Source organism: Hypanus sabinus, chromosome 19, assembly GCF_030144855.1.
Source record: "Hypanus sabinus isolate sHypSab1 chromosome 19, sHypSab1.hap1, whole genome shotgun sequence".
Classification (NCBI taxonomy): domain Eukaryota; kingdom Metazoa; phylum Chordata; class Chondrichthyes; order Myliobatiformes; family Dasyatidae; genus Hypanus; species Hypanus sabinus.
The window spans coordinates 15813122-15831029 of record NC_082724.1 but is presented as its reverse complement, the minus strand read 5'-3'; the positions used below and the strand labels follow the sequence as shown (position 1 = coordinate 15831029).

At 42.7% G+C, this 17908-nt stretch overlaps 1 protein-coding gene across 1 annotated transcript in view; it reads left to right on the top strand.

The window, feature by feature from the left end:
* The first annotated feature begins 696 nt into the window (after nt 1–696).
* Nucleotides 697–17908, top strand: part of vgll4b (vestigial-like family member 4b) — a 130886-nt gene continuing 113674 nt past the window's right edge. Inside the window, exons 1-2 of the mRNA XM_059944065.1 lie at nt 697–758; nt 1045–1142. Coding sequence (XP_059800048.1) covers nt 1079–1142 — 64 coding nt within the window. The 5' untranslated portion in view covers nt 697–758; nt 1045–1078. The remainder of the gene's footprint in view (nt 759–1044; nt 1143–17908) is intronic.

Here is a 17908-nt window from a genome sequence, read left to right as displayed (position 1 = left end):
GTGTTTTTAGGTTATTATGAAAACTATTCTTTCTTTTTACATCTAAAAATAGATGCTTCCATCCTTCCCCGTACCCCGCTCTCCCCAATTAATGATATGGACAGCGAGTGTTCATTGAATCTGCCTATTTGGAGCCGTTCAGAAATAAATTTTTAAAAAACCATCACTAATACCTGACCTGAAAGCGTTTCTCGCTTTAAGTCCCGTTTTATAAATAAAATGAATTGCAGGCTGACCTCTATTCTTCCCCTGTGGGAGCAGAATACCTCAAAGCAATGTAAAATATTTTGGATAAAAAATCGCTGCCTGAAGTTAAAATGGGTAAACCATGTCCAGGAGCTATACTCCAGTCCATGCCGAGTGTGAATTTCCTTGCCGATTTTTAAAGATGTGCATTTGATGTTAAACACTGGGCAAAGCAAGAAGGAAAATCAGAATGACCCCCCCCCACCCCCACCACCACCACCACCGCCTTTGAAGAGTCATCTCTCTGAATAACACTAAAATCGCCGTGACGAGACCAAGGCTAAGGTTACGGTTAGTCATGTTCAGACACTTCCGCATCGTCCCCACTGACTCTACCTGAGGATATGACGCCTGGCGCTTATTAACATAATTTATTCCGAGTTTGGAGTTGCTCTGAGCCAATGATGTTGTATCACTTTCACCACCTGCCATGAGAGAATTCCATCATTCCTCACATTCTTCCCCCGTCAGGGTATCTACTTCACAGCCAAGGAGGCGCTGGCATCAAACAGGTAAATAGCACTGCGACTAGACATTGCAAATGCCACACGTAGACATTACACTTATACTCAGAAAAAGAAATGTAAGTGAACGCCAGCAGTTGATAATGAAGGGAAGGAGGGATGATATTGATTCTGGATTTAAAGCTTGCCTTTTTTTGTATGTTATATTAGAGGCTTTGGTGCCTCTTGTTTTGAATGACTGTATCGCGTTCTTGCTCACTCGAAAAGATGAAGCCGAGTTTCTCCATTTGATGTGGTACAGGCAGTGTGCTCTGTTTTGCGTTCATTCTTTCAGGCTGCAGAGGTTTATATGCAGATACATTTAAGGAATGGAGACCCCTCTGGATGTCCTGTCCCGGGCAGCATCTTTACTACACGCTGATGACGAAAACCGTAAGTATGGTAATGAGAAGATTTAATAGCGAGAGACCCGGCTTAAAGGGGAGAGACGTAAACTTTTCACTGAAGGCGTCTCTGGGGGGTGATTATTTCCCCACTCCATAGTTAGCAAGAAAGAGGGGGAGATGATGACGTCTTTAAATATTGATATATTATTGGGTTTGTCCAGTGTACAGATTAATCCATCGGAGTATGGTGCAAGCAGACTCGGCCTGCTCCTCTTCCCCTCCCCCTAGGTTGTAGTATTGCGGCGGTTCTGGGAGTTCGTGCTCCATTCGGGAATTGTTGACTCGCTTCCTCCTCCAGCCCGCAACACACTGTCCTGTAACGTCACTTTCCCTTTCCGTGTGTGTGGTCATTTCGACGAATCGTTATTTACTGGCGCGGGAGCCTTGACCAGCTTTGAACGTGTTTTGTAATACCTGATTACCAAATTGTTTACATCGCGTACTGCGTGTGTGTGTGTGTTTTAACTTTGTTGAAGAGCACCCACGCATTTCACGGCATCGGCTTGCGGGAACGAGGAAAAAAAGAGTTCTGGTGCTTTTGTTTCGGCGTAGCGGGGGAGGGGAGGTATTTTTTATATATTCCTGAGTTAAACTTCAGCCTAGTGGTTTGGGTTTTAGGCAGACGCTTTCTTGCATTGTTTCAGTTCCCGGAGCAGACGGAAAGAGCACCAGTGTTAAAACATTTCTCTTCTCCCCCGCCCCCAATCATTTTCATTGTCTGCACATCAGCGACTTCCCAAGGACCTTTTTATAGGACTTGCAAGAAGATGCAATGAAATGATGTAATCCCTGTTCAATCGCCTCTACTCCCTCGCTGGATTTCAGCAAGGCTGTCAGTTTCAGAGAAGGGCGTTAGAGATGTAACCTTCTGCGATGTAAACAGGGCATCTATCCGCCTGAACCCTGGGCACACTGTGGGATTTCTTAACATCCCCGATCAATCTAATTTGAGTTTTAATCGATTTCTTCACCATACCATGTCGTAATGTGTGTGAAGGCGATTTGACTGTTTTGCAAGTGGAGGCACTTCACCTTGACCACGAACAAGTTGTGTTCTGTTCACCTCGGTCGGAGTGAATCGATGCCCTTGCACGACGGGTCTTGCACTGTTTTGGAGACATTCAGATGGCTGGGGTGGTAGGAATGTGATGGGGCGATTGCTGAATATTGACACTGGCGATAGATTAAATGGTGGTCCAGTTTTCGGTGATGCCTGTTTACGAGAAAGTGACTTCCCTTGCCTAACCGCCCCCCCCCACCCACCCACCCACCCCCCACCACTTAGGCAAGTTTACACGTTTCCAGACGTACGCCCCAAAATCTATCTGTTCGGCCCAAACTCTACCATCAAGACGTAATAGGGAAATCATGCGAGGGGAAGCCACTATCAGCCGCTTGCCCTCCGAACCGTGCATCATCTTCAGTCGGAATGTGTCAATGTATCTTTAGTGGTCCAACATCCCGTCCCCCCCTCACTCACCAACACGGTGTGAGAATGCTTTCAGTGGGTTTACTGAAACAGCCGAAAAAGGCACCTGAAGGGTTGGGCAATAAATACTGGCCTTGTAGGCAATGCCCCCTGTTGTGCAATTTTGGTTTTCCAAAGTGATGTAACAATTTTCAAGAATATTCCCTCAAATAATTTTGTAATCCAATCACACAGGTCAGATTCGTTTATGGTTGGCTTGACCTGATTTTGGAGTGACTATACATTCTTTAGCAAGGTTACCAAAACCATTTGCTTGCTTGGTAATTCCAGCAGAATGCATAGGGCACTTTAATAGTCTATGATAGATTCACATTTCATTGTTGGCTTTGGAAATGTCTTGGAACAATGAGCTAAGATATTTCCCAAGGGCATATGTGAATGTTTCCTGCTCTTTGATTTGATTAAATGACTTGGATGACAAAGTGGAAGAGTGGGTTAGTAGATAACATGCATTTTGATGGTGATGTGGATTGTTGCCATAAGTTACAATGGGATACTGAAAGCTGGACTGGGAAGTGGCAGATGGAGCTCAGTCTGAAGATGCGTGAGGTGAATCATTTTGGAAGGTCAAACTTGAAGGCGGAATTCAAGGATTATTAGCAGTGAGGAGGAACCGAACGATCTTGAGGTTCACATTTATCAATACCTCCAAGTTGCTGTGCAAGTCGATAGGGTGATATGGTGTGTTGGCCTTCATTAGTCATAGGGGTTGACTCCAAGAACTCCAAGGTAATGTTGCAGCTCTATAAAACTCTGGTTAGACCACACTTGGGGTATTGTTTTTGGTTCTAGTCACTTCATTATAAAGAAGGACAGGCAGGCTTTAGAAACGGTGCAGAGGAGATTTACCAGGATGCTGCCTGGATTACAGTGTATGTTTTTTGAGGAAATGTTGAGCAAAGTTGGGAAATACAAGATTGTTGATGTAACAAGGTTGGTGACAATGTAAAATGCATCCAAGAAGAAGTGACTTTCAAGTCAAGTATATTGTCATTTAGAAACATAGAAAACCAACAGCACAATACAGGCCCTTCAGCCCACAAAGTTGTGATGAAAATGTCCCTACTTAGAAATTACTAGGGTTACCCATAGCTCTCTACTTTTCTAAGCTCCATGTACCCATCCAAAAGTCTCTTAAAAGACCCTATCATATCCACCTCCACCACCGTTGCTGGCAGCTCATTTTACTGTATACATGAATACTGTCAAATGAGACCCGGTTTCTCTGGACCACAGTGTAAACATGGTAGTACATTTAACACACGGTAACTTAGGAAAGCAAGGATTAAATCTACAAATGAATTATGCATAAATAAACAAAGTAAAGTGCATAAATTAAATATTGTCAGGTACAGTACAAATTATCTGGTGACATTGAGAATGCGATGTGGCAGGGAATTCAGAAGCCTGATGGCCAGAGAGAAGAAATTGTTTCTCATCCTGACCATTCTTGTCATTATGCATCAGAGTCTCCTGTCTGATGCTAGAAAGTCAGAGGACACTGGATGGATGGGTGGGATCCTTGATAATCCTAAGGGCCCTGCGTAGACAGGTCTCCTGATAAATATCCCCAATGTTTGGTAGAGAGACCCCTGTGGTACTCTCAGCCATACTCTCAACTGTCCTTTGTAGGAACTTCTGGTCTGATGCTCTGCTGCTTTCATACCAGATGGAGATATAACTTGTCAGGACTCTCTCAATAGTGCTTCTGTAAAATGCAGTTAAGATGGGGTGGGTGGAAGAGAGAGCCTTGTCTGCTTCCATCTCCTTGGGAAGTGGAGGTGCTGCTGTGTCTTCTTATTCAGGGAGGTGATATTGCAGGGCCAGGTGTGGTAATCCATGATGTGAGCTCCCAGGAACTTGATGCGCTTGACTCTCTCTACAGAGGAGCTATGTACGTGCAGAGGGGGTAGTTCATCTGCACCTTCCCAAAGTCTACAGTCACTTCCTTGGTCATCTCCTTGTTCAGCCTTATGTTGTGTTCTCATATCAGTTCAGTAACTGCTCCACTTCCTCTCTGTACTCCAACTCATTGTCATTGTTGATGAGGCCAACCACTGTTGTGTCATCTACAAACTTGATGACGTAGTTTGAGCTGAATCCTGCGACACAGTTGTACACCAGCAGTGTGAACAGCAGAGGGCTGGGCACATGGTCCTGGGGAGCGCCAGTGCTCAGTGCAATGGGACTAAAGACATTGGTGCCCACACTGTACCCTTACTGTTAAGAAGTCCAGTATCCAGTTTCAGTGGGAGGTGCTGAGACCCAGTGAGGACAGTTTCCCCACTAGTTTCTCGGGTATGACAGTGTTAAACACAGAACTAAGTCCATAAACAGCAGGCTGGCATATGGGACCCAATTTTCCATGTGGAACATGTCAAAGTAGAGGGAAGAGGAAATGGTATCAACCGTAGATCCATTTGAGTGATAAGCGAACTGGAGAGGATTCGGTGTAGCCAGGAGAAAGGTTTTATTACACTCCATGACCAGCCGCTCAAAGCATTTCACAATGGTTGATGTTAATACCATCGGATGATAGTCATTTAGGCAGGTTACTTCCACCTTCTTTGGCTCAGGAATGATGGTTGCAGCCTTGAAAACTGAGGGGACGTTGGACTGTTCCAGAGAGATGCTGAATATATTCGTCAGGACCTTAGTTAGCTGGGCTTCACAGTCTTTCACATATATTATTGGACCCCACAGCTTTGTGTGGGCTGACCCTGGAATTCCAATTTTTGAACAAAGATTTCTCTGTTACTTATTTTCGAATGATATATTTAAGCTCTTTATAATTGAGATAATGACAGGTTGTAAGGAATTCTTTTCCTGTTCCAACTATTCCATTCTAGCCGTTGAATTGAAATTTCAAGCATTTTGTTTACTTGGAACCAAGTGCTTGAGATTGAAATCTGTTCATCTGCAGGAATGAGTTAAATGAGTGATTATATAAGATTCTGTGACAGAGGGGCTGAGTGGTGCTGGAACCCATTGCATAATTAGTGCATTTTGCAGGAAATATTGTTAACTTTTGAGGGGACTTATAAGACACATAGCAAATTTCAGTATTTCTGCGTGGCTTGTCAGCCAGATTTGATCTGCTGCAGTTGTTCTACTTTTTTGCCAGTTTTAATTTTCAAAGTTCAAAGTAAATTTATTATCAAATTACCTGGATTAGAGAGCCTGTCTTATGAGGAAAGGTTGAGAGAGATAGGAAAATGTAAGACTGTTAATGTAACAAGGTTGTTGACAATGTAAAATGCATCCAGAAGTGAATTTCAATTTTTGAACAAAGATTTCTACCTTTTTTAAATTTTTGAATGGATATATTTAAGCTCTTTGTGGTTGAGATAACTCTTTGTGAGTGTCACCGTATACAACCCTAAGATTCATTTTCTTGTGAGTATACTCAATAAATCCAGCGAATAACAACGTTCAATGTTTTGGGCTGAGACCCTTCGCCAGGGCCTGATGAAAGGTCTCAATCCGAAAAGTCAACTGTTTGCTCTTTTCTGTAGATACTGCCTGGCCTGCTGAATTCCTCTAGCATTTTGTCTGCAGATTTTCTCTAGTTTGTGAATATTAACCTTAGCAGAAACAATGAAAGACTGCACCAACTTGGGCGTTCAACCAGTGTGCAAAAATCATCTTTGTTGGCTGAAGTCATTGTCTACAGATCGTTATCCTCCTTTTGTGAACTGTTTCTTTGAGAGTGGGGACTTAACTGCAGGGTGGGAGGGGTGGGTTGCGGTGGGGGGTGGGGGGGTTGGCAGGAAATGCAAACTGTATGCTTGAATTATTTCAGCAAGGTTCCTTGGAGAACAGCCAGGACCATAGTCATGGTTAAGTTTATCTTTTGCAAAACAAATTATGCAAATTCTGCTGGCAAATCTGTTCTTGTTGAACCGCCAAAAGTTCACTGAGACTGGTCAAAGAGAAGGCCTTCTTGTAGTGGCTTTTGTTCAGTAGCATTGTATTGTATATGCAGTAAATAGCTGAAGGTTTACTCAGCCATATTTATCTTAGCTAAGTAGCGTGAAGGCTGTAAACAGCAATTGTGATTATTGGCTTCCCACGTTTGTCTCCATATCTACTCCATCGAAATTAGTGTATCTGTTGAATTATATTCTGGAAACATGCATCCCTTTGCACCTTAGAACAGGGATTCCCAATCTTTTTTATGCCATGGGCATCTACCGTTAACTAAGGGGCCTGTGGGCTTCAGGATAGGAACCCCTGCCTTAGAGTCTAGCTGATGACCAATAATGCAGAGATAACTAAATAGCATAAATAACTAGAATCAAATACTACTTTCTCCAGTGATGTTGGGTGAGACTAGAACAAGAGGTCATGGATTAAGGGGGAAAACTGAAATGTTTAAGGAAAACATGAGGGGAAGCTTCTTCACAGAGACTGGTGAGAGTGTTGAAAAAGCTGCCAGCACAAGTGGTGGATGTGGGTTCAATTTTAACATTGAAGAGAAGTTTGGATAAGTTCATTGATATGGGGTTTGGAGAGCTATGGTCCAGTTGTAGGTCGATGGGACTGGGCAGGGTAACTGGTGGCGCAGTGAGATCAGCGCCAGGCTCAAGAACGGAGGTTCCTGAGTTCAATCCAGTGACAGACTGCTTCTGAACGCACTCTCCATCCGTGTCGGGTTGATGTAGAGCTCGCAACTCGACCTCATATAAAAAAAACACTGCCACCTGCAGTTTAAATTCCCATGCGGAATATTGTGGAGGATCAAATACCCAAACCCAAACAGTTCGGCATAGACTAGGTGGGCCGAAGGGCTGCTTTCTGTGCTGTAGTGTTCAATGATTCTGTGATGGAGAGCAGGCCTGCATCTGATGGGCTGAATAGCTCGGTCCTGTATAAAAGTTGTGCTGTGATTTCAATAAGTTAAGTTCCTGTTTAGTTTTGGCAGTTTCTATGTTTTTTATCTACAACTTGCTAAAATAAAAAAAGGATATGGAAGTTAAGAAATAAAATAAATTGATTTAATTTTACTTACACAGTGGATGTAAAATCACTTGAGAGAGAAAATAAGAGGAAGAGATGCCAATTGGAGTTTTGTCTGGATTAAGATGAACAAACATCACCCTCATTGTATACATTGGACCATTTAGAAAGTGGTGCTTAAATGCCCTCCATGAGGATGTCTGCCAATTTAAATTATCACTTGCCTCATTCTCCTACAACAAGATGGCGCAGGTTTAAGATTAGAGGTGAGAGATTTAAAAGAGATATCGGAGGCAGCTTCCTCATCCAAAGGGTGGTGCATATTTAGAATAAGCTGCCAGAAATAGTGGTTGAGGTGAGCACTGAGCAACATTTCTGAAAGCCATGTGAATAGGTACATGGATGGGAGATATTTAGTGGACTAGGAGCCGTGTGACTGGATTGGGCTGGCTCGCAGGGCAGCACAGATGAGTTGAGCCAAAAGGCCTGCTTCTCAGCTGCAAGGCCATGACAGCTTCCTACTCAGAAAATGGAGCCCGGGCACTTCCACTGCAGAGGTCTAAAGGCAAAGACACAGTAGAAACATAGAGACTGTGGATGAAAATGCTTGGGCGTATACAAATGGGTCAAGTAAGTTCATCGAATAACAAAGACCTTTAAATATATTGGCTTATTTGTGCATCAACAAGAGTGATATGGATAGATGAAATGCAATTTGGAAAACACTGGACATGTCAAATCTTAAGGCTAAACATAGCACACAGTATTGGGTTATGTTTCAATTATAGATGTTAATTTTTTAACTTGTTCATCTCGGTTGACATTAGGAGCTTTTAAGAAACATTTTACCCATTAGCTTTGTCATTATTGTCTTAACCATTGGAGGCAACTGGCCCTGTCTACTTAAGCAACTGAGGACTGGCAAAGTGTGGGTGGGCTTTGTCCATTGGGTCATCAGTCAACCATATACAGTAAACTGGCATGGCCTGCATGCCTGTGGTCTTGCTGGGCTCTTCACCTCCTCTGTCATTAATTACATGGCCCTTGGGAGTACTAATCAGGCCAGTGAAGTGACTGAATTGAATGCGTCATTTCAATAAATGTTCTGTATTACTCTGCTCAGTGATGTGCTTCTGTATGTCCACAATCTCTTCTCTTTTTGTTTTTGTCTTGGGCAGTGTTCCCGGGTGGGAATGTCTGATACTATCAGGAACTTGCTTTGTTTTGATAATACACTACTGCATTTCTCTCCAGTTGAGGTTATAACAATGTGGCTCTGAAAACTCGAGCAAGATTTTGTTTTGAGAGTTGCAAGCTATTTTGGAAAGATTATTGATCAGGGATTCAATTCAACTGGAAATCCATAATTCTTTTAGGCTGTCGTTACCTTAAATCACAATTCTAATTTAGGTTGCCATTCTTTCAGTGTGAGGTATGAGTGTTATGTCAGGTGCTAAGAGTGTTTTTGCTGCAATTGGCCTTGGCCAAGCTGAAGAATCCATGTATGGCTATCATAAATTGCTAGATTGGCTTTTATAAGTTAAGCCATTAAGAAAAGGAGCTAGGATTTTAAGAAGAAGTTGTACAAGATGCTGGCTATCACAGGTAGACCCCATCAAGCCATTATGCTACTTTTAAGAATTTGGATTTGTGTTCCTGTGCCTCTTTGTTCTACTGCATGTCTTAGTGCCCTACCATTCACTCTGTAAGTCTTCTCCTTGTCTGCCCTTCATAATTGTGTAGATGACCTCTCGTCTAGCAGGAACCATATTAGAAGCAAGGGGTAGCACATGGATGTTAGCAAAAATGTAGGGTTAAATTGATCTTGGAGTAGGTTAAAAGGCCCGCACAGCATTGTAGGGCAAAGGGCATGTACTGTGTTAGATTGTCAATGTTAAAATGAAATACCGCACACTGGTGAGCTTTGTATTCCATCTACCATTTTGCAGCCCATTTCCCAGCTGATCCAATCACTCTGAAAGCTTTGATAGCCTCCCTTGTTATTCACTATGCCTCAATCTTGATAACATTCAGAAAATTGTTGATCATGTTTATCACATTTACATTTAAATAATTAATACAGATTTTTTAAAAAGCAAGAATGGAGAGCACAGATCCTTACTAGTCACAGGCCTCCAGTTAGAGAGACAACCATCTGCCACCACTCTTTATAACCAATGTCGAGAAAACAGAGGTCCTGTACTGACCTGCTTTGCTACACACTCTTGGTACCTGTTGCTTGCTAGCCTCCTCCCATCAGACAGAATATACAAAAGCCTGAAAACACACTGATATAAGATGATAAAATGGACTCTTAACCTCACAATCTACCTTGTCTGGGTGCCCTCCAACCTGATGACATGAATACTGATTTCTCGTTCCTGTAAACAAATTTTGCAGCCCCCCCCCCCCACTTCTTCTGTTCCCCTCTCTGACCTTTTACTTGTTCTCACCTGCCTGTTACTTCCTCCAAGGGCTCCCCCCCTCCTTTTTATTATCCTATTGTCCACACACCTCTCCTATCAGATTCCTTCTCCAGACCTTGACCTTTCCCACCCACCTGGCTTCTCCTATCACCTTCCAGCTGGCCTCCTTCCCCTCCCTCCCCACCATTTTTCTGGTGTCTTCCCCCTCCCTTCACAGTCCTGAAGAAGGATCTCAGCCTGAAGTATCGACTGTGTATTCATCTCCACGGATGCTGCCCGACTGGCTCAGTTCCTCAGGCATCTTGTGTGTGGTGCCTTGTTATGACCTCACACCTTAACTGTTTACCTGCACTTTACTGTCTCAGCAGCTTTATGCTGCTCTGGCTTTGTTTAGCCATGTTCTCCTTCAATGCACTGTGAAGTGGTTCGCTTTGTATGAACTATGCAAGACAAGCTTGTGGTACAAATGACACCAATTCCGTTTTCAATCCCCTCTGACGTTGAAGGTTCATCATGCGATTTGAGAAAATGTAGCACGCTTCCCATGTTTTGCGTACCACCGTTAAACAAAAGCATTCCGGGCACCATGGTAGCATAGCGGTTAGCATGATGCTATTACAGTTCAGAATTCAATTCCAGCACCATCCGGAATGGGTTTGCACGTTCTCCTCAGGGACTGCATGGGTTTCTCCAGGCGCTCTGGTTTCCTCCTGCAATCCAAGTACATACCCGTTAGTAGGTTAATTGGTAATTGTAAATTGAAACGTGATTGGGCTAATGCTAAACGGGTGGTTTGCTGATTGGTGAGGCTTATTGGGCCAGAAGGGCTTGGTCTTCACTATCTCTAAACAGATAAATCAATACAATTCGTCATTGTCTTCAACACAGCAGTGTAGCCTTGGGTTGTCTGTGGAAAAGGATCAAGTTTAAAAAATGAATATTGGAAGAAAAAGCAAACTTATATTGGGTACTCTCTCAGACCAACATCCACATCACAAAGAGCTACGAGGCAACTAATTCCCAATTACAACGATCTGCCGTTTGCCAGGCCGAGCTGTTGCCATGCTCAGAGCAGACTCTCTGTTCGGAGTTCTCTTAGGGAAATAGGCAGATTCAGGACAAGATTCAAGTGTATCCTAAGTGTCCTGTGAATCTCTGACCATTATTACTTAACTTAGAGGGGGAGTATTTGGGTGGCCCCAAGGTCCTTAAGCCCTTGTTCTGGAAGTGCACAGAAGCCCAGTATAAATGATGGATCACTTCACTTTGTAAAATACCTCCTCCATCACTTCCCTTCTCCCCTGTGTGTAGAAAAGACTGCTGTTCCTATGTTGGCCTTGAGCACCTCCGTTCCTATGGAAGTAAATCATTCTCAATCCCGAAGCACTGCCTAAGAGTGCATAACTTGTAGTACAACAGTGATGTTCATCCTAGATGGAGGTACTCAAATCTGTGAGTTCACATTTGAACTCATAACCCGCGTACATGTAGGTGAGGCAGGAATACTTCCAACTGGGCGCCACGGTAGCATGGCGGTTAATGTGACGCCATTACAGCTCGGGGCATTCCAGAGTTCAGAGTTCAATTCCGGCAAGGAGTCTCCGCATGCCCTCCCTGCAGAATGCTTGGGTTTTCCCCGGATGCTCTGGTTTCCTCCCACTGTCCAAAGATTCATGGGGTAGGTTAATGGGTCTTTGTAAGTTGTCCCGTGATGGGGTTAGGGTTGTGGGATTGTTGGGCGTGTGGCTCAAAGGGCCTACTCCACACAGTATCGCAAAACAAAAGAAAATGAACTGAGCTGCTGTTACAACACAATTTGAAATAATAGTTGTCCGACTATCGACAACTTAGCAGCATTACTTCAGTGCTGTTATTAAATTATGTCTTTACAAGCCATTTCCTGCATCGTCTATCACCTCTTTAGTTGAACGTACATCAGTGTGGTATCCTAGTAACAGTTCTTGGCAAAACAAATATCACAGACTTATTTATCAAAACCGAAGGAAAAAAAGATAATTGTCACTATGGTTATTCACCAGGAGTGGAATGAGGTATGCAGTTACCAGACAGGACTGAGATTAACGGGAAGGTTGTATTTGATGATGCAGCCTTCCTAGTAAAGCATCTGCTAAATTTATGAACTTAATGCCAAAGACTGTGAATCTTTGAAATGTGTTCCTCTCGGAAAGGTGAAGGAGCAATATACTGCTTGCAGTAGCTGGGAAATTTAAACTGAAGTAATTAAATAAATGGGCTTAAAAGCAAAGATATTAATGATATCCACATGCGGCTCCATCAGCCTTATATTTTCCCCTCTTCTGTTTCCACCTATCTGAGTAGCCTTTTAATTAAACACTCCCCACAACACCTTCCACTTACTCATTATCCTCTTTCCCCATCCAGTTCAACGTCACTTACCAGCCTCTGATTCACCCCCACCTTTTTTACTTCTAGCTGCAGGCTATGTTCCCTCCACAACAGAGGTTCCCAACCTCTTTTATGCCCTGGAATCCTACCATTAACTAAGGGGTCTGTGGTCAGCAGGTTGGGAACCCCTGCTCTATGCTCTCAGTCCTGATACAGGGTCTCACCCCAAAAGATTGACCACTCCTCTGCATCTATTTTCAGGCATATTGTTGTATGCCTGAAAAATTACTGAAATCAAGGATCCCACCCACCCCTGGCGTTCTGTCTTCTCCCGCTCCCTTCGGGCTGAAGATACAAAAGCTTGAAAGCACGTACCGGCAGGATCAAGTATGGCTCCTATCCCAAACACAAGAGATTCTGCCGATGCTGGAAATCCAGAGTAACAGGTACAAAATGCTGGGCAGGTCAGGTAGCATGAAGGGTCTCAGCCTGAAACATTGACTCTCCATTAGATGCTGCCTGACCTGCTGAGTTCTTGAAGCAATTTTTATGTGTTGCCCAGCTTTGATTCCATTATTATCAGACTCTTGGACTCCTAATCTATGCTGTTATGATCTTGCATTTCATCATTTACCTTCAATGCACTTTTTCTGCAATTTTGAACTTTATTCTGCATGACTATTGTGTTACCCTATTTTAGCCCAATGCACTGTATAATGATTTGATCTGTATAAATAATTTACAAGACGAGCTTTTCACTGTATAATGGTACATGGTGACAATAAAAAGCCGATATCAATTTCAAATGGATTTGAAAACCATTGTTCTTCATGTCTTTGTAGAAAGAAATTCTACTATTGTTACCCAGGATGTAAATTTATACCCTCTGCAATGAGGTACATTCGTACTTGGCCATACCATGGGTGCAGTTAAACCATGTAGCTAAGGGGCAATTAGGGCTGTCAGTAGATCATGACCTTGCTAACATATATCCATATACTATGAACAAAACACACACAAACATGCTTCGTTAATTTGATATTGCATTTTACTCACCTCCTCCGTGGTGAAGACAAATGTGAAGTTAGCATTCATTTCAAGAGGACTAGAATATAAAAGCAAGGATGTAATGTTGAGACTTTATAAAGCAGTTTAAGACAGGTTTGGCCCCTTATCCTAGAAAGGGCGTCCTGACACTGGAAAAGGTTCAAAGGAGGTTCACAAAAATTATTCCAGAATCGAATGGCTTATCATGTGAAGAGCATTTGATGGCTCTGGGCCTGTATTCACTAGAACTCAGAAGAATGAGGGGTGACCTGATTGAAACCTGTCGAATGTTGAAGGGCTTCAATAGCATGGATGAGGAGAGGATGTTTCCTATGGTGGGAGAGTCTAGGACCAGAGGACACAGCCTCAGAATAGAGGGGCATCCTTTTAGAATACAGACGAGGTGGAATTTTTTTAGCCAGAGAGTGGTGAATCTGTAGAATTTGTTGCCAGAGGCAGCTGTGGAAGCCAAGTCTTTACGTATATTTAAGGCAGAGGTTGATAGATTGTTGATTGGTGAGGGCATGAAGGGACACCGAGGGGAGGGGCAGAAGATGGGGCTGATAGGAACATTGCATCAGCCATGATAAAATGGCAGAGCAGACTCGATGGACTAAATGGCCTTATTCTGCTCCACTATCTTATAGTTTTACATTTGCAGTAGTGTATCCTGTACAACATTCCTCTGCAGCATGGGTCCCCAACCTAAGGTCTATGGCATAGAAAAGCAACCAAAATCAAACTTAATTTTTATATGGAGATTTTAAACATTTCTTGTTCATTGTAAGCTGATCCATTTATGGAGTATGGTAACAATTTGCCTCACAACCATAGTACGATGACTAAAACAATTTCTTTTCAGTAGAAGATTGCAAAGAAACAAAATAAACAATACAAAGTTTGGTCAACATGTTCAACAGAATTATCATCCAGACATTACTCACCTGGAAGGTTAATGAGTAATAGATGAGGTATAAGACATTTCTTCTATTTCCTGTGCATCGACAGAGTTCTGAAGAGGTAGAAAAGACAAGTTAGTTCTGTAATCCTGTGTTTGGTATGGTGTTTTATTGGAAAGTTTAGTTTGTTGTGCCAATTTTCTGATGGATATTTGGAAAGACCTGTGAGACCAGAGCTAGTTGTGGCCTCACTGAACTGGCTTCGTGACTGTGAACTCACTTTCATGAACTTCATTTGGACCATAAGACGTGGGAGCAGAATTGGGCCTTTCAGCCCATCAAATCTGCTTCACCATTCCATCATGGTTGATTCCAGATCCCACTCAACCCCATATCCTTTGATGCCCTGACCTATCAGGGAACTATCAACTTCCACTTTAAATGTACCCACGGACTTGGCCTCCACCACAGTCTGTGGTAGAGCATTCCACAGATTTACTACTCTCTGACTTAAAAAAATTCCTCCTTACCCCGTCCCAAAAAGTGGCCCCTCAATTTTGAGATTGTGCCCTCTAGATACTCCCATCATAGAAAACAAACTCTCCACATCCACCTTGTCTAGTCCTTTCAACATTCCATAAGTTTCAATGAGATATCCCAACCCCCGCATTCTTCTAAATTCCAGTGAGTACGGGCTCAAAGCTGCCAATTGCTCCTCATATGTTAACCCTTTCATTCTTGGAATTATCATTGCGAACCTCCTCTGGACTCTCTCCAAGACTTCTCTCTCAGACATCCTTTCTGAGATACGGGGCCCAAAACTGTTGACAGTACTCCAAGTGCGGCCTGAGTAGTGTCTCAGCATCATCTCCTTGCTTTTATATTCTATTCCCTTGAAATAAATGGTAATATTTTATTTGCCTTCTTTACCACAGACTGAACCTGTAAATTAACCTTCTGTGAGTCGTGCACGAGGATCCTTAAGTTCCTCTTCTGCACCTCTGATGTTTGAACTTTCTCCCTATTTAGATAATAGTCTGCACTATTGTTCCTTTTACCAAAATGCATTATCACCCATTTCCCAACACTGTATTCCATCTGCCTCTTTTTTCCCATTCTTCCAATTTATCTAAGTTCTGCTCGAAAAACTCTAACAGATTTGTCAGGCAAGATTTCTCTTTATAGAAACCATATTGACTTTGGCCTATTTTATCACTGGTCTCCAAGTACCCTGAAAACTCATCCTTAATAATAGATTCCAACACTTTTGAATTGACAGAGGTTAGGATAAATGGCATATAATTTCTTTTTTTTTGCATTCATTCCTTCTTAAGAGTGGAGTGACATTTGCAAACTTCCTGTCCTCTGGGACCTTGCCAGAATCAAGTGATTATTGAAAGACCATGACCAATGCATCCATTATCTCTTCAGCACCCTCTCTCAGGATTCTGGGATGTCGTCCACCTGGTCCAGGTGACTTATCCACCTCAATAGCTTTGAAATTGCCTAGCACCTTTCCTTTGTAATAGCAATGACACTCACTCCTGCTCCCTGATACTTATGGACCACTGGCACACCACTGGTGTCTTCGGCAGTGAAGACTGATGCAAAGAACTCCTTCAGTTCATCTGCCATTTCTTTGTCCCGCCATTACTACCTCAGCAGGATCATTTTCCAGTTTTCCAATATCAACTCTCACCCACCCCCTATTACTCTTTATAAAGCTGAAAAACTTTTAGCATCCTGCTTTATATTTCTGGTTTGTTGTCTTTTCCCTTATAGCTTTTTTTAGTTGCCTTTTGTTGGATTTTAAAAGCTTCCCAATCATTCAACTTCCCATTCACTTTTGCTACCTAATGTGCCCTTTGCTACATTATATGCCCTTTGCTTGGCGGAGTGTTATTTGTGTTTTATTGTTTGCAAGATTTGTTCTTTTCTTTCTCACATTGGGTGTTTGACGGTCTTTTTAAATGGGTTCTTTGTTTTTGTGGTTGCCTGTAAGAAGAGAAGTGTCAAGGTTGTATATAGTACGCATTGATAATAAATGTACTTTGAACTTTGAATGATACTGCAGGAAATGATCTATGAAACTGGCTGCAGTTTTGTGTCTTAGAGTATGTCAACATGATTAAACTGAGGTTTTGAGTATGCATTTTAGTGTTAAATTATTTTCATATTTCTATCAATGTTTTAGTGTATTTATTTAACTATAAAGAAATTGAACATCAATTGGCTTAATGCATAGTATTTCACTGTTACATTTCTGTCGAATGTATATCATTTCAACAGAAGCTTTAACTTTGTGTTACTGCTGCCGGTTTTTCTGAGAGGGGTGCTCTATCTTATCAGGTCTAATACAGAACGAGGAGGTGATAGATAGGAGCTACAGGGATGAAGTGACTTTGAAGTTACAGGATACCTGGGTGACTATCAGGAGAGGGAAAGGGAATAGGCAGATAGTGCAGAGTACCCCTGCCCTTTCCGCTCAATAATAACTATCATGCTTTGGATACTGTTGGTGGGGAGAGGTCAACCTACTGGGGGGCGGGGGGGGGGAGCTGGCACTGAGTCTGTTGCTGTGGCTCAGAAGGGAAAGGGTGGGGAGAAGACAGGTGAAGTAGTGATAGGAGATTCCATGGTTAGTTGGTATGTTGTCTCCCAGGTGTCAGGGTCAGGGATGTCTCATATTGGGTCCATGGCATTCCAAAAGGGAGGATGGACTGCTGGAAGTCACGGTATATATTGGTAACAGCGGCATGGGTAGGAAAAGTGAGGAGGTCCTGAAGAGAGAATATAAGGAGTTAGGGAAAAAGCTGAAAGCAGGTCAACCAGAGTAATAATCTCTGGATTACAGCCTGTGCTACACGCCAGTCAGGGCAGGAATAGAATGATGGTATAGGTGAATGGGTGGCTGAGGAATTGGTGCAGGGGGCAGGGTTTCAGATTTCTGCATTACTGGGATCTTTTCAGAGGAAAGTATGACCCTGTACGAAAAGAATAGGTTACATGTGAGCCCAAGGGTAACCAGTATCCTGGCAGGCAGGTTTGCTAGAGCTTTTGAGGAGGTTTGGACTAATTTGGTAGAAAGATGGGAACCGGAGTGATTAGCTGAGGAAGGGGCAGGTGGTATACAAGTAGAGGCAGTGTGCAGTGAAACTGTGAAAAAGAACAGATAGATGATCGGGCAAAATTGCAGTCGGCGGGATCAGTTGAAATGTAACATGGGGGCAGTATTGAAAAGGGTGATGAATACAGGACTCAATGTATTATATTTGAATGCACACAGTATATGGAATAAGAAAGATAATCTTGTGGCGCAGTTAGAGACTGGTAGGCACGACATTGTGGATGTCACTGAGTCAAGACTGAAAGAAGATTATAGTTGGGAGCTTAATATTCAAGGATAGACATTGTATTGAAAGGACAAGCAGGTAAGCAGAGGGAGTGGGATGGCTTTGAGGAAAAATGAAATCAAACCCTTAGAAAGAGGTGGAAGATGTAGAATCCTTGTGGATAGTTAATAAACCACAAGGGTTAAAAGATGCTAGTGGGAGTTACATACAGC